The sequence below is a fragment of the Misgurnus anguillicaudatus genome, chromosome 10, assembly GCF_027580225.2.
Source record: "Misgurnus anguillicaudatus chromosome 10, ASM2758022v2, whole genome shotgun sequence".
Lineage (NCBI taxonomy): Eukaryota > Metazoa > Chordata > Actinopteri > Cypriniformes > Cobitidae > Misgurnus > Misgurnus anguillicaudatus.
Genome location: NC_073346.2, coordinates 31056737 through 31084296, shown reverse-complemented (window position 1 = coordinate 31084296; position 27560 = coordinate 31056737). Strand labels below are relative to the sequence as shown.

The following is a 27560-nucleotide window of genomic DNA, read 5'->3' as shown; positions in this document are numbered from 1 at the left end:
AGGTGCAATGCGGCACGACGGGAAGCGGAGTGCCGTTACACCGCGGGTGTGCATTATTTTCAAATAATTCAAAGGACCGGAGTCAATTATTCCTCTTATACCACGGTTACCACAAACATTGCTCTGGTGCCTATTTTAAAGACATTTGACAAGTTAGGTGGGCGGTTTTCAGAAATTAATGCATACCCACGGAACATTTCTCGGCCAATCAAAATACAGCATTCAACAGACCCGTGGTATAATTGAAAATAATGCACACCCACGGTGCATTACCATCTTGGGTGTGCATTATTTTCTTATAATTCAACGGCCCGTTGTCAATTATTCCTTACATAATTTAAAAGTCAATTATTCCTTTTATACCACGGTTACAACAAACATTGCTCTGATGCCTATTTTTAAGACATTTGACAGGTTAGGTGTGCAGTTTACAGAAAAAGAATCAACACCAATGGAACGTTTCTCTGCCAATCAGAATACAGCATTCAACACATCCGTGGTATAAGTTTATTTATTATATTTCACAAAAATATGTATTGTACTTTTAAAAAGTATCACATTTATTTTTAATTTGTTTATTTTTAAAAAGTAGAAAATAACTGACAACACAAAATAAAAGTGTATACACTTTACGCATTCGTCTCCCATTGTATCATGGGAAATAGTGAGTGAGCAAGTATATATCGAATGCACCCTCAAAGTCAGAGTGCATTGTGGGTAAAACGAATGAATGTAGGGAATAAAGTTATTCACTTAGGTTTTGAACACCACTACAAAATGGCGGACGCCAAACATAGTGCACTATATAGGAGATAGGGAGCGAGTTCAGACACAGCCAATGCCTCTTGAAAGGGTTCTAGATGAGAGAATAATGGGTTGTGCAAATTAAACAAAAGTATCAAACAATTAAAGGCGGGGTGCGTGACTTTTGAAAAACACTTTGGAAAAGGGAGTCAGGCCGACTACCAAAACACACTTGTAGCCAATCAGCAGTAAGGGGTGTGTCTACTAACCGACATCGTTGCCTGGGTTGAGTATCAAAAGAAGGTCCAGATTCTATTGGGGAAGGGGTGTGTTTGTTTAGGTGATTTCAAATGTCAACATTGGCTTTCAGAGATCATGCACCCCACCTTTAAAGGTCAAATAAACCTCAACATGCGTCACTCATCGCTATACTGAAATGTAAAGGATGTGGGGAAAAAGCAGAATCTATGTGTACCTCAGTATCTTTAAATCGTTCTTTATTCCTGTGCACCGGGGAGTGTGGCTGATGTCTAGGAGAAGTGTTGTGACCTGTCAGTTCTCCGTTCTTCACATAATCATCTGAAGCAGATTTGGGCTTCGACCAACCGGAGATGTTATCTGCACACAGGATATTATTACATATTACATAGCACAATGAAGGATTCATAACACAGCAAAACCAACATTTATTAAAAATAGTGCTGCACAATTCACTATTAACAAAACTTAAGTAACCTATATGTTAAAAAAAGCTTTCAATACACTCTAAAAAAATAAAGATGTTTAAAAGGTTATTAGCAGCAATGCCAAAGAAGATCTATTTTTGGTTTCCCAAAGAACCTTTTAGTCAAAGGTTCTTAAAGAATCATTTCTTCGTCACCTTTTTATAGTCTAGGCTAGGGCAGTGTTCGAATTCAGTGGGGGCTGGGGTGGTCCCAGACCTTCTATAAGCATTAAAGGGGACATATCACAAGACTTTTTAAGATGTAAAATAAATCTTTGGAGTATGTATGTGAAGTTTTAGCTCAAAATACCCAACAGATAATATGTCGAATTTGCCACTTTGTAGGTGCGAGCAAAAATGTGCCATTTTTGGGTGTCCTTTTAAATGCAAATGAGTTGATCTCTTCACTAAATGGCAGTGCTGTGGTTGGATAGTGCAGATTAAGGGGCTGTATTATCCCCTTCTGACATCACAAGGGGAGCCAAATTTTCATGAGATATTTTTCACATGCTTGCAGAAAATGGTTTACCAAAACTAAGTTACTGGGTTGATCTTTTTCACATTTTCTAAAGCACTGGGGACCCAATTATAGCAAACATGGAAAAAGTCAGATTTTCATGATATGTCCCCTTTAAAAAAATGTTGATCCAGGATCACATCTTTTTTTGTGAAATCATGGTGACCCTGTAATAACAGGGAACTTGGTGGGGGGGTGGATGGATTCTTAGCAAGGGGACCATAATCCGCGTAATTCGAACACTGCTCTAGGGGTTCACACACTTTTAATTTTGCAACCCACTAATAGGTACAATCTTTCCTGGAACCCACCAACATATTTTTATTTAAGAAATATGGGGAAACACTTATAGTATTTTACAATTGAGTAGTTTTAATTTTCCTTCGCTCTAAAAATGGCTGGGTTATTTTTGACCCATGTTGGGTAAATATATTGACCCAATGCTCGGTTGTTGGAACCCATTGCTGGGTTATCATAACCCATAGTTGCATAACAGCAACCCAGCATTGGGTCATTTTTAACCCAGCATGTGTTTTTTCCAATATTTACCCAACACGTTGTCATTTTATTAATGGGATTTAATTGAAGTATCAAAATACCGTATTGTATATCACATCAAAATCATTGTCATTGCTAGTCACTAGTTGGATTAAACTGTTTTTCACTGTAACAGTGAACTTCTCCCCTTACTCTACCAGTTTTTGATGATGCTCGGTGGGTATCGATTTGTAGTGGTAAGCCCAATGGTCGGGGTGGGGGTGGGGGGGGACTCTGGTTCTTGTAAGGGATTCAGTGCGCCGACCTAACCTGCAAAGGTTCTGTGGATATTAAAGGTTCTTTATGGCAGCGGTTCTCAAACTGGGGGCCGCGAGATGGTGCCAGTGGGGGCCCAGTTTTATGAGATTTTATAAAATACATTAATTTATCATGAGTATAATTAAACCAAAAAATATATGGCTACTAACCAACAGCACTACTTTGAATAATTGTATATGTTTTGTTTAATTAAAATGTTACATTTTAGAACAAATTTGTCATTCATTTTCTTTGGGGGGGGGGGGCTGCGAAGAAATGCACTGTACACAAGGGGGGCCGCACGCTGAAAAAGTTTGAGAACCACTGCTTTATGGAACCAAACAATTTACCTAGCAGGAACCAATATTTTTAAGAGTGTATTAGAAATCAAATGCATTGAATCATGACTTCAAGTAGAGACAGATCATATTCTTGCCTGTATTAGATCCCTGTGTGTGGCCGTGTGTGATGTGCTGAGCAGCCTGGCACACATTGTGCTGAAGAATACTCAGGCATTCTCCCAAACAGCTGAGCGTAGCGGCGGACGTGGCCTTCAGCAGTAGCAGATCCTGGTCCAGCGAGGACAGCGGTCCGCGGCTCGGCAGGGACTCGATGGAGTTCACCAAGTTCTTCTGCTGACCCTCCGCCTGGGACATGACCTGCAGAGCCAGGTAGATAATCACTGATTCCATTTGGACTTCACTAAATCAATTTAACCAGCACAGTTTGGATTAAGAGCTACTTTAGTTGTTTTTCCATCTACAAATTAGTACATAAGTACATACTTAATAAAAATGCACTTAAAGATTGTCCAAAATTAAATGGGCTGTCTCTACATTAATTTAATTACCAGACACTTTTATCCAAAGTGACTCACAAATGAGGGAGCTTTCAACATTTTGCTTTAAAAGCCAGCCATAAACATAGCGCACGAAGCTTTGGAATAGTAATGAGTCTGTTTGTCTACTAAATTTAACAACAAAGAGTCAACATCCATAAGCCATATCCCTCTGGTAAATGTGTAACATGTTTGGTGACTGAGCACATGTGCTCATGATGCGAGTCATGATGAGGGAAAATTTTTGGTGTTTGTTGTCACGTCTGTCAGTTTGAGGGGAATGACTGTGAGCTTTCCGTCGATGCTGAACATCTCTAATGAAAAGCAGGCAGACAGCCGAAGATGAGAAGCAGAGGTCCGTACAAAGTGACTCATTAATGGAGGTCTCTCAGTACGCATCTCTCTCTCTCTCTTTCCTGTTCAAATCATTCAGTGATTGCAACACCATTACAGCACAGCTGTGGCTTTAATAGATGAAACTATATGCTCATGCACAAAGGAACATTAGCTAGTCTACACAAGCCCCCTCTGAAACCTTTCAGGTCTTACCTACATCTAGAAACCAAATGAATGAGATTATATCAAAAATATGCCACATATAAAACTATGTTGCCTGAAATCAAGCAATATCCCAGCCTAATATTATTAGTTCCCATAGCCAAACATTAGCAGAACAGTATGTACCAAGAAGCTCAGTAACATTCAATGTATCTCTTATTATAACATTTCTCCAGTAAAATGAGTTTTACCCAGTCTGCTTTGGCAGAATTAGACTTGCCTGAACAAGTCCCAAACACCAATTTATTTTTAGGTACCTGTGGTTTATCAGGTTATTGTTTTATATTCACCCATTGGCTCAGTTGGGATTTTCACAATAACTGTCTGTTAGCGCATGGCAAACTTTGAGCAGGGAAAAGATTTTGCCGCACACAGTTCCACCCAGTTCTCATGAAAAATTTATCCAGCGTTTTCTTTTTGAGTGGGTATTAAAAAAAGGAGACATGCATTACAGCTGTCATTTGATCCCAGCACAGAATTCCCAGGACAGGTTCTGCCCTGATCGTGATGCAACAGCTAAGAGATTGCACACGCAATCGCACACTTTTTTGTAATGAATCAAACGTAAGCACGTCACACTTTATTTTCTATATTATCTATATTATCTCCAGGTCTGATTTCCTTGCTTGCTTCCAATCAAGGAACATTTTCAAAGCATGCACGGATAACATGGATCAGGTTCTGCACACAACTGTGGAGTCTATGCCACCTCCAGTGCATAATGTCTGTCATTAAAGCAAAACCATTTTCTTTTGTAACTGTATCATGTAGGTTTGCTACAAACAGATCATTTTATATTGGTATCACTTGAAGGCTGCTTTGGTAAGAAAACGAGTTCTGAATAAATGCAAATGCACTTATGACGATAAAAAAATCTGTAACCTTGGATATAAAAATCGCACTTATGTTTCTTGTGGAGACAAACAAAACATCGACATGTTCCTATAAACACGATCATATCTAAAACTAGCTCATTATTTCTGTGTGTACAGTATGTGCAACCTTCACAGACTGTTGTTGGAGGAAGCTGCGTGACTAATTAGATATCAAACCGTGGATAAAAATAAAGATATGGAATAATTAAAATGCCAACAGTATATTCACAGTCACTTCAGGGTGCTTTAGAAAATCATACGTCCAAAAAATGCTGGGTTTTTAACAGGAAAAGGAACAACCCAACCACTGGTATAAATTAAAAGCCAAAAAATTCCTTGTTCCACCCACATTTCTTAAATCAAGTTTAATCAACTTGAAATTACAATTTATTTAAACTTTCTTGACTAGTGAGAAGTTGCTATAAATTATAAAATAAACTTTAATTAGCCTAGTTATTTCAACTTTATTTACATAATATTTATTTTATAAATTATAGCAACTCCTCAGTCTTCACTAGTCAAGAAAGTTGAAATTTATTGTAATTTTAAATTGATTAAAGGCGTGATCTCTGAAAGCCAATGTTGATATTTGAAATCACCTAACAAACACGCCCCTACCCCAATAGAATCTGGACCTTCTTTTGATAGACCCGCCCCACACATAAGCAACCCAGGCAACAAAGTCAGTTAGTAGACACGCCCCTTACTGCTGATTGGCTACAAGTGTGTTTAATACTCGGCCCGATTCCCTTTTCCAAAGTGTTTTTCAAAAATCATGCACCCCCTAGCTTGGGAAAACCCAGACAACTTCCGGCAAATTTAGATTTGCTCTGCAAGTAGTCTGGCAAAGAGGCCATTCAAGCCCATTTATAATTAAATAAAGAAATTGTGGCACCAATCAGAAACGTTGGGGCGGGCTTTACACGATGATGACAGCACAGCGACGGTGAAGCAGATTTTGTACATTACAAAGATGAATGCCGCCGTGGAACATCACTTGATCAAATCAGCTATCGCGTCTGTTTTAAGCGATTTCAACTTTATCTTTTCGTTAAAACCCGAGTAAAGAACAACACTCGAAGCCTTCATATCTATAAAAAGATCCGGCAACTGGATCCGGCAAAAGTCTGATATAGCTCTGCATACGTCACCTCCTTCATCGCTGTGATTGGTTTTAGGTCTATCCAATTGGACACTTGGTCCGTTGGTGAAGCCCCTTTGGAAATTATTGGTCTATGAAGCTTTGCCAGACCATACCTCAGTTACTACTGAGAGTGGTCTGGTTTTAACCAGGCTAGCACTTCGCCTTTTAACTTTAAAAATAACTTGCTACATTTACAATTTCATTTTTTACGGTACATTCACACGGGGCGAAAGCGTTGACACTTCTCATTTACTTTTAATGGGTGACGTCATGTGTTACTGAACTGAATTGTGGATCCGTCAACGTGGCGTCACTGCCGTTGCTCGTGGCAAAAGTTGAGCATTTCTTAAAGGACAAGTTCAGTATTTTACACTTAAAGCCCTGTTTTCAGATTGTTTATGATGATGAAATATTCAATTCAATTCAATTTTATTTATATAGCGCTTTTCACAATACTTAATTGTTTCAAAGCAGCTTTACATTAATAGAAGCAGTGAAAAGCACAGAAAAACGACAGATAGCACAACATAATACACGATAGCATAAGCAGTCAAATTTGCTGCGGCTATGACTCGACATTATAAGCAAGCGTATTACTAAAGTAACGTCTAGAAGAGGAAGCTAAGTTAAGCCCAAGAAGGCTGCCTCCCCGGGGTAAAAAAAACCCCTACGAGAAAAAAGAAAGAAAAAAAACCCAGGCTTTTTAGCCGAGGAAATAAAAAAAGTCCTAGGAGGGAAAAACCCTTGGGAGATATATATGTATATACACACATAAACGGATAAGGAGATTAAGCGGGTTCTGCCGGTGATCGTTGGTCAGGCGTCAGCTGGGCATCACGTTGAATGACCACCAGTAGATCAGAGGTGTGCCGACTTTAGAACGGTTTTGACTGAAATTTCGACATATCTGGCTGCCCCAAGAATTTTCGGGTGTCTGTTGTTTCACCTCCCACCTTTACAATGGGTTTATAGGTGCACCGGAACAATCCCTCCCAAAATGCATTAAACTTTCGTTTACAAAGACGTGAAACTCACCGAGTGGTCAGGGGTGTTCACTGATATGCTCACACAAAAATCGCTGCAAAAGACGCTTTCCAACAAGTTTTTAATCGTAGTTTTTGTCCAACTCCATTGAGTTGTATTAGATGTGCTGTGAGGTACGGTATTACTCCGCGTTGGGAACGTTGTTTGTATTCTTGCAATTGGCAAAGGCGGATTATCGCCACCAACTGGGCTGGAGTGTCTATTATTCAAAGTCTCAACGGAAGAATATACGGGTGTGAGGCGTTTGGAAAAATAGGTCTACAAGTTTACAACGAATTGTAAAACACATGTTGGAAAGCATCTTCTGCAGCGATCTTTTTGTGTGAGCACACCAGTGAACACCCCCGACCACTCGGTGAGTTTCACGTCTTTGTAAACGAAAGTTTAATGCATTTTGTTCCAGTTTGTTCCAGTGCACCTATTCAGCAATCGTAGAGGTCGAAGGTGAAACAACAAACACCCAAAAATTCTCGGGGCAGCCGCATATGTCGAAATTTCAGTCAAAACTGTTCTATTACATCATAAACAATCTGAAAACAGGTCTTTAAGTGTAAAATACCGAACTTGTCCTTTAACTTTTCAAGCGCCAATGCGTTTGTCAGCCAATCAGAATGCCTACTGCGAGCCAGCAAATAAAGTTTATGCAAGACCGGAGCGTGTGTATCAGTCACTGTGATTGGCTATTGGATCGCTTCAGACAAGCCTTCCGTCAAGCGTTAATATTTTCGCCCGTGAAAATGTACCGTAAGTGTACTTCTGACTAACAATAAAAAAGATGCGGGGGAAAACCGGGGCGAAAGTAACACGGGACAAAAGTAACAAATTGATTTTCTCAAAGCCCCGATAATTTTTGCATCCTAAACTATGACAGCATCTTTAGCACGCAAACCCTTGACAGAACTGACAAATATTGCGTTATTCGTCACCGTTTTGCGCATGTAGGTCCAGAAAGCTGTTTTCAACCATGACAAGTAAATCCCTAAAGTGGTTATTTTTTTCTTATAACGAGTTGTGTTTTTGGTTTCATGTGTTACAGTACTGATCAATCTACAGGTTATTTAGTGCTCTAACTACACATCCTTAAATTTGACTTCTTAGAGTTTTTCAAAATAAAAGCAAATTTGGTTTAAATGTCAGGAGTTCCTGTCAGGACAAAAGTAATTACTTGAAAATGTAATTTCATTATTTTTTGCAAAGATAAATGATCAAATATGTTTGCAGTTATATATTAACAAGGTCATAGTCATGCATATTTACTAAAAACAAGGCTAACACAAAAATCTATCTTGTAACAGTTCGCTAAAAGTAACTATTTATGTTCAAAGTGAAATTATCCTCAAGTACTTTTAAATTTGTTCAAAATTCCAACTGCTATTGATAGACCACACTTGTTAGTTATTGCCCACAGCAAAAATATAGACTCTGTCTAAAACATTATCTTTTAAAATGACGTTTTTCTGAAAAGAAATGGTACTTTCACCACTGCTCTCCCCTACATGGCTGTGGTATAACAAAAGGCCAGCAGATATGTGATGATTATTAAATTACCTATAAAACATCCTTTTTCAAAAGGAAATACATCAACACAGAAAACTGCCAGTTCGTGGGTACATACAGAATATGCAGTGCTGATGGTCTAGCCAAGCCTAAAAAAACAGACAGCATAAGAATCCCTGCTGCTGAATAAAATTACTGGAGATAAATATGAAGCTCCAGACGTACAGTAATGCGTCCCTGCCATCTCCAGTTTGTGATGAAAAGGGAGGTCTGTGTCTTTAACAAAAAGCACATCTTTGACTGACAGCCCACAGATTATTCTTTTGAGTCCCTTATCAGTATGTGTAAATGAGGCTGGATGACTTTAAATAGGTGTATAGGAGAGGGTTGGCTTCAGGGCTGGAGGTGATTTTGGGTCTTGACTGAAAATAGATGAATGAGTCTGGGATTGAATCCAGAGCTAAATTTGACTATTAAAAAGAATGTCATTAAACCAGTGCAATGAATTTAAATATTGAATACTCTTGCCTTCATTACACACAGAAAAATGATTCTGTCTAACACGCTGATAAAATAATTTCCATCTCATTGCTTAGACGCACACACATTCCAAAGCACTTTTTATGAGACTCAGCAGGTTTCCAATGACTTGCAGCATGTTTCCTTTAGACCGCAAGTGAAAGTGACAGTGTCATAAAATTTAAATACAAAAATATGCCCTAAGAGGCAGAGAAAACAGCTGGCTGTCAGGAAAATGTGACACCGGAGGGTCATACAAACTGTCGGTTTAAAAAACATCAAATATCTACGCTTTGGTATTTGAATGAAAGCATCTGCCAAATACATATGTAAATGGTGCTTGCCCATAAGAAACGTCTTGCCATGGCATCAAAATGGTTTTTGGAACATTGCTATGTGGTTTCTAGTGTCATTCTGGTTGTATTTATGATACCTAATATACGGCTTTTGAAAAAAAAATAAAGAGACCAATCCAAAATTATATTCAGTTTTTTTGAATGTAGCTACAATAGGTAGTATTTGGATACAATGAAAATTTTTGTTCCATTCTGTTAACTACCCACAACATTTCCAAATAAAAATTATAATGAAAAATATTGTTTTTTAATTTGCATTTATTTGCATAAAATAAAAACTGGACAAAGTGGTCAAATTAGACCACTATAACCCAATTTCATGTTTTCCTTTGTTTTAGAGTGGTAAATGATGTCTGTGCACATAAAAGATCTGTAGAGACTACTTTCTAAACACGGGGGAGTACAACGCTGGATACACAAAGGCTTCGTCTAAATAGTGGAGCAATACGATAGTATCTCCTGGCTGTCACTATTGCTTTGGGAGCTCATCTTTTAAACATGGTAAGAATTGTCAGATTTCCGTTCATATAATTCGGCCAATCACAACGCAATGGATAGCTGGCCAATTGGTTCACATCCATTGACACCTCGCTTTCTCACAACGATGAGTTTTGTACAAAACGACTTGTTGCAGATAGACAGGACTTAGAGGTGCAACAAAAATGTACAGGAAAATTATGAGTTTTTTTAACGATAAACCACGCAAACACATTGTATTACATCAAATACACAAAGTAATGTGCTTTTTAGCTATGAAATATGGGCCCTTTAATATAGTAATTTAATATTTAATACACTGTAAAAAATATTCTGTAGAAATTACAGTATTACTGGGTATTACTGGCAACTAGCTGCCAGTAATTTACTGTAGATTTTACATTTATGTTATTTACTGGCAACAGTTTGTTTTAAGTTAAAGGCGCAAAAGAGGATGTTTTCCGCCGACTGAGAATCCAAAGACCGTTACTGAGTTTTTTAAATAAGCGCATGCGCAAGAACAGCCTCCCTCCTTCACATCTCATATCTAGGAAACGCCTTCCATAACTCGTGCACGAGTATTTGAACACGAGTGTTTGTTTACCACTGGCATATGCTGTGTCGCGTCAGTGGATTCATTATGTGAAAAGATATGATAATAAACACATAAGACGTGAAGTTAGATCAGTCGACGCTACTCCCATTTCAACTAGCGTGTAGCAGCCTGGTCACTTACAACTACAGTACAAGAACAACGTCGATATACCTGAATAACAGTACAACAATAATTATTCCACAAAGAAAGAATAATCACTGTTACCCGTCGAAGAGAATTTTTGCGACCTGCGCGTCTGACACCTCTCTGTTCCTTCATTGCTCTCCAGTGTTGAAATGTTTCTCCAATAACGACTCTGGTTAGATAACATTCTTCTGACAAATTTCTCCTCTTCTCAGCGACTTAAAAACTCTTTCTTTTGCGTCCTCCTTCGGGTTTCTTCTCTTCCATGGTGCAGATTCGAGGAGGAAAGCAGGGGCGAAAATGAAAACAAACCGAAACTTAAGACAGAGTTTCATGCGCTATGCGCATGCGTCACTCGTGTAACGTTACTGGAGCGTGCACGTCTCTCCCAAGAAACGTAATAGCAGTGATTGACAAGCCAGAGGGCCAATGACGATTGCGATGATTGCATCAACGATTGGCTGATGTTTATAAGGCCCTACCTTATGCACAGATGACATATATTAATTTTATTACTTTCAGTGCGCCTAATAAATAGTCTTTTATCATTTAGTAAAGACAGTTTCAGGTAACATTGCAAAAATGTATTAAACAAACATCCTCTTTTCCACCTTTAAATGAACATGAAACATTTTCAGTCTTTAACTTCTACAGTACTGGCAACCAGCTGCATAATTACAGCAATTTTTTTTACAGTGTATATATTAAATATGAATATTAATCATTAGAGAAGCACCGATATATCGGCCAATAATCGACATAGTTTAAAAATAATTGACCGATTATTTCTGTTAATAAAAAGGGGGCAGGAAACGCATCAAATTGTGCTGTGTGTAAAAAAAGTGTTAAAAATCACTAGCTTGATGTTCAAGCATGAATCGTATTTGTATAAAAAATTTTAATATCAAGAAATTTTGTCAATCTAAGTTAAGAACGTTACTTTGAGTAACAGATTTGTTTACAACTTAATTTGTTTTTAATAAGAAAGAATTAAGTTTTTATTTGCATTTCTCACAAAATTGTGTCATTAATTATTATTAATTTAAAAGAAAGTATAACATTTAAAACCACCAAACTATAGGTATCGGTAATCAGCTATTGGTAGTGGTTATCGGTATTACCAGAAAACATTTAGCATCAGTGCATCCCTATTATTTTACATATATTTAAGAAGAGTTTCAAAATATATAAGCCTGATTTTAAATCACAGCTTTCTTTTGTTGGAATTTAACAAACAATGGGATAAAATGACTGCAATACATGTAGAAATTAATATTAAAGGATTAGTCCATTTTCTTAAAAAAAATCCAGACCATCTACTCACCACCATGTCAGCCAAAATGTTGATGTCTTTCTTTGTTCTGTCGAGGAGAAATTATGTTTTTTAAGGAAAACATTCCAGGATTTTTCTCATTTTAATGGACTTTAATGGACACCAACACGTAACAGTTTTAATGCAGTTTAAAATTGCAGTTTCAACCGAGTTTCAAAGGACTCTAAACGATCCCCAACGAGGCATAAGGGTCTTATCTAGTGAAACGATTGTCATGTTTGACAAGAAAAATAAAAAATATGCACTTTTAAACAACAACTTCTCGTCTATCTCCGGTCCGGTGTCGCGCCAGCGCGACCTCACGTAATTGCGTAATGCCGTGGAAAGGTCTCTTGTTACATATATGAAACACACATTTGGGGACCATTTTAAACAATAAACTGACACAAAGACATTAATTAGTATTATTCGACATACAACAACGTCGGAACGGCCCTCTTTCTCCAGTTTTTTTAAAATGGAAAATTAAATGTACATACAAAAACAGGCCTGCAATAGAAATAAACAGATTACAATTGTCAAAGGCAGACACATTGCACCATAAACAATGCAAACAGTGCAAATTTGAAAATGCAAAGAAGTGAAAGTGAAATTAAATAAATAAATAGTAAAAATAAATAAATAATAATACTTTTTAATAAAATGTTGATAATACAAGGGGTAACAAATAATTATTGCTTACAAAGATCTTTGAAAAAATTGGCAATTACATTAGATATTTCATTTGAAAGGGTATGAAGAGAGTTTGCAAACATTTCAAGTTCTCTGATAAAGTGAGGAAAAGATTCAGGAGTTTCTACAATTGTGAATGAAAAATTTAGCAAAATCAAAAAGGTTTTCTACACACTTGTAAACACTGGGGCATACTTTCACATACGTCATCCGTGACCTCTTGACGTGATGACGTATTGCGTGAGGTCGCGCTGCCGCATCACAGTACCGGAGGAAGAAGAGAAGTTGTGGTTTAAAAGTGAATATTTTTTATTTTTCTTGCCAAAAATGACAATTGTTTCGCTAGATAAGGGATCGTTTAGAGTCCTTTGAAATTGCCATTTTAAACTGCATTGAAACTGTTACGTGCTGGTGTCCATTAAAGTTCATTAAAATGAGAAAAAAAATCCTCAAAAAACTATTTCTTTTCACCTGAACTAAGAAAGACATCAACATTTTGAATGACATGGTGATGAGTAAATTATCTGGATTTTTTTAAAGAAAATGGACTAATCCTTTAAAAGGCAAATTTGCTCTTTATCCAGAGCTACAGGTTTATGCACCTTTTTGGAGGTGTCATTCATATCCAAAGCTCAAGTAATGCAGGACAAGCTACTACCGTCAGTTTAATAAAAAATTGTCAACAAAAAACTGTAATTACGGTAATGTCAGTCAACACAGACACTTTTATAGACAGGCTTCACTGCAACAATGTCAAAACAATGTGTTGGCATAAGCATCCTGCTGAACAGACATTTTCACCCGCTGACACAGCACTCACAGGCCAGCTGAGGTTCAGATGTTCATAAAGGAGCCTGTGCTGTCGACTGCATACAAATCCTCCTCTAGAGCTTATAGGAAAAGATTGTCTACGTATAACAGCAACCAACAAGTGACCCCCTAAAAACGTTTGGAGGGAACAGACAGGAGGTCACCATTTAATGCATGGCATCCACTAGAATGGACAGCTTTTTAAAAGCTATTTTAATCCTTTCTGTGTGCAGTTTTACATCTGGATCAACCTGAGTGGTTTTCTGTAATAAAATCAAGTTACCTAAAGTCACGCATCAAAAAGTTGACTAACTTCAGAAGTCAGTTTGTTTTAACATCTGGTTCTATCTAAAGCTGTCCCTACCTCTTTGACCTGATGCAGTCCTGCAGGGTGCTGACTACAAGCTCGGTGGCCGGCGGTGGGGGACTTGTGATGGGTGATGACAGTGGCAGGAGTCCCGTGCTGGGGGGTCTGTCTTTGAGCGGAGCACTGCGGGACGGGGTGCGGATGCAGGGAGAAGCTGTGGGTCCGGCCGGTGGAAGAGGAAGAGGAGGTGTTGTAGCAGGAGGAAGAGGATGAACAACCCTGAAAGAGAGAGCAGCAATGGGAGCAGCAGGAAAGGGAGCAGACGCCAGGACCTTTCTTCCCTTTGGGAAAAGACACCAGTCCGGCGCCGCCCGCGCTGTCCATCATAATGCAAAGGGGCATTGTCTGCCTGCCGCAACTGAGAGAGCAGCCACATATGCACAGCGGAGGGAGGGATGAAGCGAGAGCAGTGCATGATGGGATAGAGTGGAATATGAGAAGGGGAAAAGAGGAGGAGAGAGCATCTTCTGAAGTGCAGCATTGTTCTCACATCAGAGAGACATAAAAGATGACACTCGTATGAACTTTCATCTCTTAAAAGCTCTCCAGAACAATTTGAGTACTGTAATCTCATTCCCTCGCAGCTAAACGGAGGCAACGGTTTTTGTGGTTCACAAAAGCATTTACTGCATCTCTAGTGGATAAAAATATGCAGGTCCCTAAGGCACACTTTTACAGAACAAGCCACTAAATTGCAAGGCTGCTGGATTATTATATTTAAGAAAATTTGTGCAAAGTGTGGGTACCAAGGTGTGTTAAAGCTATATACCTAGCTGTCACTGCGGTACCCTTTTAAAAAGTACAACTTTGCATCTAACAAGTTCATATTAGTATTTCAGAGGAATATATGTACCAGAGTGCATATTAGCACATCAAAGGAAAATGTTACCTCAAATAAACATATTGGTACCATATACAGTACTGTGCACAAGTCTTAGGCCAACACCACCAGCTTTGGTGTTTTAGCAAAGTTTAAATGTCCATCCATATTTAGTTTCACTCTTTTTATTAATATACAAACAGAAAATATAGGAAATATGTACACAAAATTAAAAGCAAAACAATTTGCAGAACTAAATGTCTTCTTTAGGCATCAGTCAGTATTTAGGGTGACCTCTCTTGGCACGAAACACATATTGAGCTTTTTTGAGGAGATTGAAGTCCTGAAGTCATTCAATTAGAATTAGGATTTAATTTCATTTAGGTTTAAGAGATCCTGTAGCTGCCTGCTATTGCTCAAGTGGAAGAGGAGTTTACCCTAAAAACTCATCACTTCAGCTTGTACTTTTTTACTGTTTTTAATACTACATAAACATTTCCTGTATTTTCTGATTGTATTCTAATAAAGAGACTGAGAAATAATTATATATCACTACACAATTGCAAAAACAACACATGTTATGGTAGCACGGTGGCCCAAGACTCTCGCACAGTACTGTATGTATACATATCTATGCCTTTATGGCATACATAAAGACCTTTTTAAAGGGTACCAGTGACCATTTCTATCGTTTCTGATAGGGTGGATGCAAAGATGTTTGGGCTGTGTTTGGAAAGGTATTTCTAGGTGCTTGTTGGTCCAAGTTAAAATAGCCCACACATAACAATGACAAATCACTATTTTATGTCTCACTAATCATTTTAATGTCTCAATTGTTTATTATATACAGCAAGGATATTAGATGGAAAGCGTCTCATTACTCTGCTTCACAGATGTGTGCTCAAATGGACTCAGAAATTAAAACTCAAATGTCTCAGCAAATTCAAAGTATTTAATTTTATGAACAAGGTTGTATACAAAACATTAAAAACTGGTCTGATTATGCATATTTTTATTTATCCCAATTTTTACTGGAAAAGTCAAGTCAAATTGACTTCTAATAAGCACTCTAAGGGCTCTATCTTACACCTGGCGCAATGCGCTACGCAAGTGTCTTTTGCTAGTTTCCACCCTGCGCAATTATCATTTTCATGTTAGGGCCGCGTTGTTTAAATAGCAATTGCATTTGCGCCCCCTTTTGCACCCATGGGCGTTCTGGTCTGAAAACGAGGTGTGTTCAGGCGCATTGTTGGCGCTTTGCTATTTTGAGGCAACTTAAATAGACTACACCATTGACCATAAAAAACCTGGTCTAAAGTCTAAACTCTAAAGTCAATGGCGCAATATGTTTTTTTGTTATTTAAAGAGCGCATATACGCCTATAAACGGGACGACAACGTGGGTTTGCTTATCACATACATGAATGCGCGGCAGCACAAAAACACTTTTAAATATGAAAGATTAAAGGATTGAATGTAAAAGATTATTATTGAGTCTCTTGGACATAAATGAGGACTAATTCTGAGACGTTAGAAGGCACAAAGAGCTGCTTCACCTGTAGCCTGTTAAGTAAATAAATGCTTTGCTTTAAACAAATACATCTGTTTTTAAATGTTTTTTTAAATGCTACCTCATGGATTTATTGTATATGATGACTCTGTACCTGTGGATATGGTGAGATGAGAAACATTTTTAAGTACTGCTTAAAAAAAAATCGGATGCTGTCCAAGTGCTGAAACATGCGGAGAGTCGTTTGTAAATTCTTTATTTGTAACAAACAGGAGATAAAGTATTTTTAAAGTACAAACCTTTTCTTACATACTTGTAAATAATTTTTTAATGATATTGGATAGCCATAAATTTAAAGCAATTAAAACCCTGCTTTTTTACTTCCATGACTTAAAGAAAATGGGTTTTAAAGGTTTTAATAAAAAATATAAATTTCAACACAAGTGAAAAACAACACAATTATTTAACATTAAATTTAAACTGGGGATCTTCTTCCTCCACTTAGTTTTTCAGTTTACAAAGTCCGTCATCTAAATAAGTATTAGACATAGCGCCAGCGCAACTGGCTTTTAAAGGGGATGAGAGCTGAGACTCTCATTGGTTTATTGCACGTTACGCCCAAAATACTCCCATTACTCATTAAAAAAAACAGGACCACCAACCCTTTTTGACCATGCGCTCGGCGCACAAACCATTTTTCCCATTAAATTAGCAAAAGTGGATTCGGACACGCCCATTTAGATGTTGCGCTGTGTGCTTTAGACAATGCGCTTAGATCGTTAAAATAGGGCCCTAAAACTGGGTAGCCTAAATACAGTAAAAAAAAAATGCTGGGTTATTTTCAACCCAGCACTGGGTCAAAAAGGGATAAGCTCTGCAGCTGGGTTGAAATCAACCTAGAAAATGTTTATATTTGACCCAACAATAGGTTAAAAAAACAGCATTTTGGGTTGAAACAACCCAGCATGGGTTTAATTACAACCCAGCAAGCTGGGCTCGTCCCTTTTTGAGCAAAATCTTGGTTGAAAATAACCCTGGATTTTTTAGAGTATTTTGATATTCTGGGTTAAAAATTACCCAAATGTTGGGTTGTTGTTATGCAAACATGGCCCAGCACTTGGGTTAAAACAACCCAGCATTGGGTTAATTTTAACCTAGCGGTGTGTTCTGTCTAATATTTACCCAGCATGGTTTAAAAAAATACTTTTTAAAGGGAGGTGACATTTGCAAAAATACAAAGTTCACGGACACTGTAAAGCATGCGCACACAAAAAAATTGTGTACAATGATGGATATGTAAAACTGGAAATTATTTGGGAAAAAACAGGAGGTTGTATGCAGTTTGGACTTGATTCTGAAAAAATGGCTTCTTCAATACTTAAGCAGTCATTTTTGGGTAAACAAGCTTTTAGACTTTAGTATACCTTGTAAATGTTGATTTTGTATATGTTCCATGGACTGTAAAAAAATATAGACGTAATGTCTGTGACGTCACCCATTGTTTGTGAAGATCGTTTTTGAAGCTTAAATCTTGGCCGCGCATCACCGCAAATCACTCGCGGAAAACCCAAAAATGGGTAAAGAGGCGGGACATGGGTGAAGCTGAAGTGGCTGGTTGCTGAAACCACGCCTGCCTAGCTCGAATGTAGTGACAGTTGTGGCCGTTTACCCCTCACTCAAGTGGCCATGCAAAAAAATTCACCCCCCTCACAATTGTCATGAAGGGCCAAAACCACTTTTTGTACCAGGCTGTAAACATATTATTTTCTACTGTAAAGTTGGGCATTTTTAACATGGTGGTCTATGGGAATTGAATCCCTTTTGGAGCCAGCCTCAAGCTGCCAGTCGATGAATTGCAGTTTAAATCACTTCCGTATTGGCTTCATCAGAGAGATGGGAAGGTTGTCCCTCGATATGTTCTTATCAGTGATGTGTGTGTCAATGCATTAACAACCTACACCCGACCGATGTTTTCAACTAACCCGCCCGGTGCCCGCAACTCGGGCCGCAAATTTTTTTTTACCCGACCAGCATCCTGGGCCGTACTTTTTAAAAGTAGTAATGGTTTAAAATAGTTAATCGCCATCTTTATGTAAAACGACCCGACCGACCAGGACCTGAATATTATTAAAAACATTCTTGGATGACTCGTAACTGTGGGTAAACGCGGGGTGACCGCAGGCACCCGCTCATTCTGGATCAACCCGCGCATGATTTCTTATGGAAGAACAGAAACAATGTCTTTAATGAAGGCCAAATTTAAAGTATAACGGTTTTTATTTTTGCAAATATCACTTTTACGACTTACATGGAAATTGTATTTATTTAAATCCGCAGCGCTAAAATATTCCAAAAACTATTCCTAAAAAAAATTATCTCAATCAGTGCTTCTGAAAGCAAAATTCGGGGAACTTGGTAATGACACCTGTGCATTTTTGTGAAACTACAAAGAACATTGCTCCCCTGTGTATTTCTAAATGGACTCCTATGATTGGTGGAAAATCATACCATTCGAAAATGAGGCAGCATTATGTGGGTTTCTGTACATGCAGGAATAGCTATTTTATTCAGACCTGATGGAGCTCCCCAACCTCATGCAATTGCATTCTCGCAGTCTAATGGTAGTCCATTGTTCAGCCGTCTGACATTTCAGCACAGAATACAAGTTACATAAGTCTCAGATTATTCAGACCCTTAGACCACCACAGAGCAGAGCTGCGACCACATTTTCAGAATATAAAGCAGTGCATGTGAGTATTGGAGTATCTCAAACTATAATATGTATATAATCCAATATATTCCTAAACATCAATCTCAAAATTGATATTGACATATTTTGGCATGGGTGCAGCATTACGCAAAAACAGCTGTTTTAGTTTATGCCAATTTACGCCAATTATGCCATAATGATGCACAGAACTTACTACATAATATTAAGTACATAATGTGCCCCAACGTGAGCATTGATCACCCAGCAAGCAATTTTGCATTTAAAAACATTTAATAGCCATTCAAACAGCCCAGATGTCTAGGCTAAAACAAGGCAAAATTTGGGCTGTCAGTGAAAATTGTATAGATGTCTAACCATAACCTAAAAATAAATCAAATATTAAAGGGGCCATGGCACAAGACTTTTTTAAGATGTCAAATAAATATTTGGTGTCCCCGGAGCACATATGTGAAGTTTTGGCTCAAAATACCATATAAATAATTTATTATAGCATGTTAAAATTGCCACTTTGTAGATGTATGCAAAAATGTGCCGTTTTGGGTGTGTCCTTTAAAATGCAAATGAGCTGATGAAATTCAAACACTGATCACAATGATGGTGGTTTGTTGCAATTAAAACTCAATTGTGCTTTTCTCTGCACTAAATGGCAGTGCTGTAGTTGGATAGTATGCAGATTAAGGGGTGGCATTATTATAATAAGAGCTCCTTATGACATCATAAGGAGAGCCAAATTTCAACGACCTATTTTTTCCATGTGCTTGTAGAGAATGGTTTACCAAAACTAAGTTACTGTGTTGATCTTTTTCACATTTTTTAGGTTGATAGAAGCACTGGGGACCCAATCATAGCACTTTAACATGGAAAAAGTCAGATTTTCATGCAATAGCCCCTTTAAATAAATATATGAAGAATCGCTGTTGACTTTGCACAAACTAATAATGAGAATTTTTCCCCCATGTATTTTCTATATATTTTCTACAGTAAATATGCACATTGGATTAAAGTGTAGAAATCCTTTTAACATCTGTTGCAGGTATCCTGGATTACGTCATTAAATGAATAAATGCTACACGCTGATAATGTAACACCTTTGGCCACAAGCGGATGGTGAAGACCAGACTCAGATGTGTGTGGTTTTAAATTGCTCTGCTTATAATGTGATTAATCAAAGAGACTGCAGGGATTTTCCTTCCTTGAAACTACATTAACACTGAACACTGGGGTTTGGTATTAAACAGTAATTTGGTTGGTCGTTCATCGAAAACAAATAACAGAAGTCAAATGATTGTAATGATTTAGACTCAATTCTACATTTTAGCGTCTCTTTGAAATCAAGGGGATATTGCTGGTCTCTCTGAAATGTACACTTATTATCTAACTTAAGTTGATAATAAATTGCTACTTAATAAATAAATAAAAATACAAGCATACTGTACAAAAAGTATATTTCTCGATTAAACTGCCCATTTAAATCTATTCCATGCTACAAAACAAACCGTTTTATCTTGAGGCAATATGCAATGACCTGCTTAAAGTTTAACTCAGCAAAGGTTAAACACAAAAATCACCGGTCACAGCTCGCAGCCAAACAATAGTGGGAAATAAGAAGGAAGCTTAATGTGTTTTTGTCACATGGTACTAAACTGAATCTAAAAAAAACATTTCTTATCTTTAACCTGTCTAACTGTTTTTATCTTTGGTCAAAGATAAATCATGCCACATGGACGAAACACAAATGAAACACTTTCACAACCAGGTCAGGTGAACACCGTTGCAGCTCATTATACGCCTGCCTGCACATGTATTACTCACTAAATTATAACAACTTTAACAAAATCTGTGTATGTGGGTGATTATATCAAACTAGATTCAAATGTGATCACTTCTTACAAAGGTCAACTCAATGCTGTTCCAGTTACCCACCAAAAGTAAAAGTGATGCTTGCCTTGCCAGCTATACCTTAAAACCAGTTCTTAAAATCAACAGAACTGAGACTAATTCGGACAACAGGAAATCATAATTTTTTGCTATATAAGACCCGTAATACAGAAGATATATTTTTACAATCTTATGATCCATGAAAGTGAGTACCAAATTATACAAAATATAACCATTTGAAAACTGACTTTAAACATCAAATGTACCTGAAAAATTATACAATCATCCATATACTGTAAACTTGCCAGAACCCAGAAAGGGTCTTATATCTAATGTGATGAACCTCCTTGAAGAAATGTGTAGAAAGTAACCAGCAAGACTAGAAAGCCAGTTTGCCATCACAGTGCTTAGATAGGTCAGAGGAAAGGATGTGAGACACACAGACAGGCAAAGCCAGATACAGAAAGGGGCACTTACAGCAAAGAAAGCTGGTGTATAATTATAGTCAAGTGATCAAAATCATAAGAAAGTAATTGAGATGACAGATTGTCAAGTTGAAAGTAATTGGGTTACCTTGGCGCTGCTGTCTGAGTGGCGGCGGGCACAGAGCTGAAGCTGGGTCATCCACATCTGCTGCTCGCGGGCATCACAAGCTATAAGTAGACACACTAATGTAATTCAGTGAACCCAAAAAAATAGGGCAGAAGTATAACTGTATTAAAAAAAGAAGTGTGCTCGACTTTGTAATTGGTTAACACACTACAAAGTTCTATAACTGCTTTACTTGCCTGTAACATCCTTGCCCATTAATGTAGATTTAACCTTATTATTATGTCTTCATAATATAGTAAAAACGCTCTGACAGGGGTGTTTACATACTTTTTTTGAAAATAGGCTCATTTCCAGCTACCCTAGACTTAAACATTTGATTCTTACAGTTTTGGAATCCATTCAGCTGATCTCCGGGTCTGGCGCTACCACCTTTAGCATAGCTTAGCATAATCCATTGAATCTGATTAGACCATTAGCATCACGCTAAAATAACCAAAGAGTTTCGATATTTTTCCTATTTAAAACTTGACTCTTCTGTAGTTACATCGTGTACAAAGACCGACAGAAGATTAAAAGTTGCGATTTTCTAAGCAAATATGGGTAGGAACTGTACTCTTATTCCGGTGTAATAATCAAGGACTTTCCTGCCGTAACATGGCTGCAGGAGGAGCAATGATATTACGCAGCGCCTGAAAATAGTCCCCTGCTATTGAAAGTAACCAAGGGGACTATTTTCAGGCAGTGTGTAATATCAATACACCTGCTGCAGCCATGTTACATCAGCAAAGCCCTTGATTATTAAGCAAGAATTAGAGTATAGTTGTTCACTCTAAAAAAATTGGGTTTTTTAACCCAGGGTTGAGCAACTACAGGACAGAACACATTTCTGGGTTAAAATGACCCAAATAATGGGTTGTTTAAACCCAACTGCTGGGTTGTTTCAACATGGTTGATTAACAATAACCCAGCAGTTAGGTTAAAACAACCCGTTATTTGGGTCATTTTAACCCAGAAATGTTTTCTGTCCTATAGTTACCCAGCAATGGGTTAAAAACAACCCAATATTTTTTAGAGTGTTCCTAGCCATATTTAGTTCTTTGGTTATTTTTTTAGCGCAATGCTAATGGTCTAATCAGATTTAATGGATTGTGCTAAGCTATGCTAAAAGTTGTACCGCCAGACCCGGAGATCGGCTAAAATCGGAGATCGATAAAATACAATTGTTAACTCTAGGGGAGCTGGAAAATGAGCATATTTTCAAAAACCGTGGAGTGTCCCTTTAAGGGACACTTCACCCATTTGCATTAAGCTTTGTATAGGTAGAACCCCAGTCATGTTTTAAATGGTCGTGCATAATTTCTTCAGTTGCCGCTGAGACAGGAGAAATACAGATTTCAGTGTTGCACTTCCTTCTTTCAATGATGTAAAAATCATCATTTTGCATCATTGAAAGCAGGAAGTCCAATATCTTTGTTGAGGGGGTGAGACTACAAACACCCCTTTTCTCAGTCAAGTAGGCACCAAATTCGAAATGTATTTTCAATTTCGACTACAATTATGACGCACTTTCAATAAAGATTAATGTTTCTACAAGTGAAATGCTCCTTTAAGTGCTATAATTGGGTCTCTTAGAAAATGTGAAAAAGATCAACCCAGTAACTTAGTTTTGGTAAACCACTCTGTGCAAGCATGTGAAAAAATAGGTTATTTGAAATTTGGCTCCCCTTATGATGTCAGAAGGAAAATACTGCCCCATACTCTGCACTATCCAACCACGGCACTGCCATTTAGTGCAGAGATCAGCTCATTTGCATTTAAAAGGACACGGCACAAAAACGAGAAGAAACAGCACATTACAGCTACAAAGTGGCGATTTATAATAATTATCTATATAATATTTTGAGCTAAAACTTCACATATGTACTCTGGGGACACCAACGATTGATTTGACATCTTATAAAAGTCTTGTGAAATGTCCTCTTTAAAGTTTAGAGATGGCAGCTTTTCCACGAGTAGGCGTGGTTTCAGCACTGACAGCGGACACGCCCCCAGCATTTGAGAGCAGAGAATGCTGCTTATTTTTCCCACATTTATTTATTTACTTGCTGGTTTTTATCATTCACATCCGGCTGGGTCATTAATAACACATTTATCTGTAGTGTGACAAACTCAGAACACTTATTTAATATCACTTTACACAGACTTCAAAAGCACAGATGTAGAAAATGGTTGAATCAATCCAATAAAGATTTGATGTTTATGAAAAATGATTCTGAAACATTTAAAAATTATAAAGCATGGCTGTTTGTGGCACAAAAGGTGTTAAAAAACAACACAATAGAAAAATAATAATACTGATTTGACATCTTTAAAACAGGGTTTGTAAATTCAGAGTCTTGTATACATGTTATACACAAAACTCAATTTCTATCTTGCCTTTAAACACGGGTAAGACTGAAAAGGTGTGAAATGAGAAAAATAGCACCTTAAGATTATCATTTCAGAAAGCTGGAACATTGGAAGCAGACTAGCTCCGTGGTGAAGCTGTCAAACTGCTGGCCGTAATGCTGGAGGTGATGGCTTTTTTCCAGCAAAATTCATCCTATCGCAATCACTTCAAAATTGCCTTTGTTACAAATGACCGATTTGGCTGGTGGCATTTTGCCTGTAAACTCTTGACACAGTCTAAATGAGTTCTCAGAGCTGCCCTGGACCAAAAGAGAATTTTGATGTAAGGGTATTGTAAAAGATTGTGGCGTACAGTGAATGATAACCGTGAAAAGAGGAACAATGAAACAGAAAGGGTTGAGAGAGAGAGCACGGAGGATAGGGATCTAATCTGATGTGGAAGATGCTGCCGGAAACGAATGTGTGAACGGGGACAAGTAAAGCACAGATGAAAGGGGCCACATGGGGGGACGTCCAATATCAAAGAGAAACTACTAATAAAGGCACATTGTGAGACGTATAAGACAGTGCGTGCATAGTGTGAGAAGGAATCAGGACACTAAATTAGACACAAATATGGATGTTTTTAGAAAGCAGTGGATTAAAATAGAGGAAAGGTGCATCTGTATTTCTCACCTCTCAGTTTGAAATGATCTCCATTGGCAGCATAGACTGTGAACATGAAGGGAAATTCGTCGCTTGGGGCCACCGAGGAACCGATGAGGGGAAGGGACCCTCGTGGCTTTAGGTTCTTACTGTGTTCATTGATGAAATACTGCAGCTGGCCAAGCTCAGGGTCTAACACAAAGTACCTGCACAATACAAAACAGCGAGAACATAATGGTAACATATAGCTAACTAGACTACAAAATGTTGCTGCCAAAATCCTGTTGTATTGTGGGTGGTTGCCAAGGCACTGTCTAGTGATGAGGTGTTTTAAGCTAACATAATGATAGCTAACAAGGATGTTCCTGGGAGTGATTTACTATCTTGTGGTTGCTATATGACTTAGATAAGGTGTTTTAGTGCAATTGAATGCAGTTCTGAGTGGTTGCGTACTAACCCAAAATATAAATAAGTCTCTCTTAAAGGAAAACACCACCGTTTTTCAATATTTTACTGTTTTTAGCTGATCTTAGATGAATTAATACATACCAATCTTTTTTCAATGTGTGCACTTTTAATCTTTGTACAGCACTTTTTGAATGTATTAGCATTTAGCCTAGCCCCATTCATTCCTATGGCTCCAAACAAGTGTTTTATTTTGTGCCACCGTACTTACTCGTGTAACTACTCATGTAACAGTCTTTAAATAGGAAAAACATGAAAGTGTTTGTTGGCTTCTAAATTCATTCCTGTTGGAGCCATAGGAATTAAGGCTAGGCTAAATGCTAACACATTCACGAGGCGCTGTACAAAGATTAAGTGCACGCACTGAAAAAAAAATAATTAAGTTGAGGTAAGAACATAGTAAAAATTGAAAAACAGTGGTGTTTTCCTTTAAACCATATTGCAAATTTATGAGGAGCATGCCAAAAATGTAATAGCTAGGGTTAGGGCTTGTTGAAATCCAATAGTGACAGCAATATTGATGTTTGCCTAAGTAAAATAAGGCTGTTTTGACATAAACATACAGTGGGTAAATGGCCCAAAACAAAAGGTTTATGGTTGCACTTATTAATGTCTTCTCCTTTCCTCATTAACCATGATGCATTGCATCCCCACATCTAAAGCTAACTAGAGAGGTGCGTATACAACACCATAACTCTGCAGGGAATGGATTGTAATCACACAGTTTGGGTGTTTTAACACAACAGTGACACACAACAGGCTGTCCTGTCAATTTCACTTTTCTGCTATCTTTCTGACAGGATCTCTGAAAGCCAAAGGCAGATCATTATTTATAAAAAGCAGCTAAAAATGGCAAGATGAAAGCAGCGATGGATGCATTTGTTTTGATGGCAGAAGATGTGACCACTGCACACTTTTTTGCCAAATTTGTTGGTATTGAAGTAGTATCATCATCCGCAAGTATGATTACGAGCACAAATATGAACTGGTGATGTACTGTATGTCATAAAAGTTCCTTAACATTTTTACAAAAAAATCCAGTATATATACATAAGTATATAAATATATAAACATAAATAAATATATGAAGAGTTTGGTTCCAAAACGCGATAAACGCCATTTTTGAAAAAAATGAGTTACTGCCAAAATCAATATTATATCAGGTCAGTATTTAAAAGTAAATTCTTAATTTTATGCAAAATCCAATATCCGCAGTGTTATTCTGTCATCTTTTCTCCCTTTTTCCCAAAACGCGATATACGCGCCACTCCTCCTTTTCTACAGAACGCAATAAATCCATTCCAGAAATTACAGCGCACCATTCACGCAATGTAAACAAACAATGGCGGCACGTTGAGTACACGGAATCTTAGTTTTCCTCATCTACTTTGTACTTCGTGATCAACAAACAAACAAAAGCAAAATAATATTTTAATGGCATTGATAAATCGTGGATGTTTTCTGTGACGGGAAAGATTGTAAGTCATCAACATCCAATGCGAGATGCACTCGGGAGACGGGCGCTTGTTCTCCCGACAGCATCTGTGAAGTTTATGTGATTCTAACACATTGACCCCAGGGGATCTTATGAAAAACTTTCCATTATTTTACTCAAAGTCAACGAAAATCGCGCAGGACCATGCTTATGTTAAGCGACGGCGTCAATTATACCGCAGCAATGACAGTGTCATTAATATAACAAAGTAAGTGTTTTGATTAATGCCATTAATTTTTATTTTTTATCAGTGTATACCACTGTTCAACTAAATGAATATATCATGGCAAAGATGAATGCACATTTATACATTGATTGAATAGATTTCATTCTTTAGAAATATTGGCCCATATTGATAGGATAGCATCTTGCAATTGATGGAGATTTGTGGGATGCACATCCAGGGCACGAAACTCCTGTTCCACCACATCCCAAAGATGCTCTATTGGGTTGAGATCTGGTGACTGTGGGGGCCATTTTAGTACAGTGAACCCATTGTCATGTTCAAGTAACCAATATGAAATGATTTGAGCTTTGTGACATGGTGCATTATCCTGCTGGAAGTAGCCATCAGAGGATGGGTCCATGGTGGTCATAAAGGGATGGACATGGTCAGAAACAATGCTCAGGTAGGCTGTGGCATTTAAACAATGGGGGGCTTAAAGTGTGCCTAGAAAACATCCCCCACACCATTACACCACCACCACCAGCCTGCACAGTGGTAACAAGGCATGATTGATCCACGCCAAATTTTGACTCTACCATCTGAATTTCTCAACAGAAATCGAGACTCATCAGACCAGGCAACATTTTTTTCCAGTCTTCAACTGTCCAATTTTGGTGAGCTTGTGCAAATTGTAGATTCTTTTTCCTATTTGTAGTGGAGATGCGTGGTCCCCGGTGGGGTCTTCTGCTGTCCATCCGCCCATCCGGCTCAAGGTTGTGCGTGTTGTGGCTTCACAAATGCTTTGCTGCATACCTCGGTTGTAACGAGTGATTATTTCAGTCAAAGTTAGTCTTCTATCAGCTTGAATCAGTCGGCCCTCT

At 37.9% G+C, this 27560-nt stretch overlaps 1 protein-coding gene across 2 annotated transcripts in view; it reads right to left on the bottom strand.

Moving 5' to 3' along the window:
• Nucleotides 1-27560, bottom strand: part of osbpl10b (oxysterol binding protein-like 10b) — a 56098-nt gene that overhangs the window by 26116 nt on the left and 2422 nt on the right. The window contains exons 2-6 of one of the 2 annotated variants that reach the window (XM_055210862.2): nt 24584-24759; nt 21521-21600; nt 14007-14228; nt 3217-3439; nt 1220-1362 (exon numbers count right to left, since the gene is read on the bottom strand). In XM_055210862.2, the coding sequence (XP_055066837.1) occupies nt 1220-1362; nt 3217-3439; nt 14007-14228; nt 21521-21600; nt 24584-24759 (844 nt within the window). The remainder of the gene's footprint in view (nt 1-1219; nt 1363-3216; nt 3440-14006; nt 14229-21520; nt 21601-24583; nt 24760-27560) is intronic. The other variant, XM_055210863.2, reaches the window with a different exon arrangement.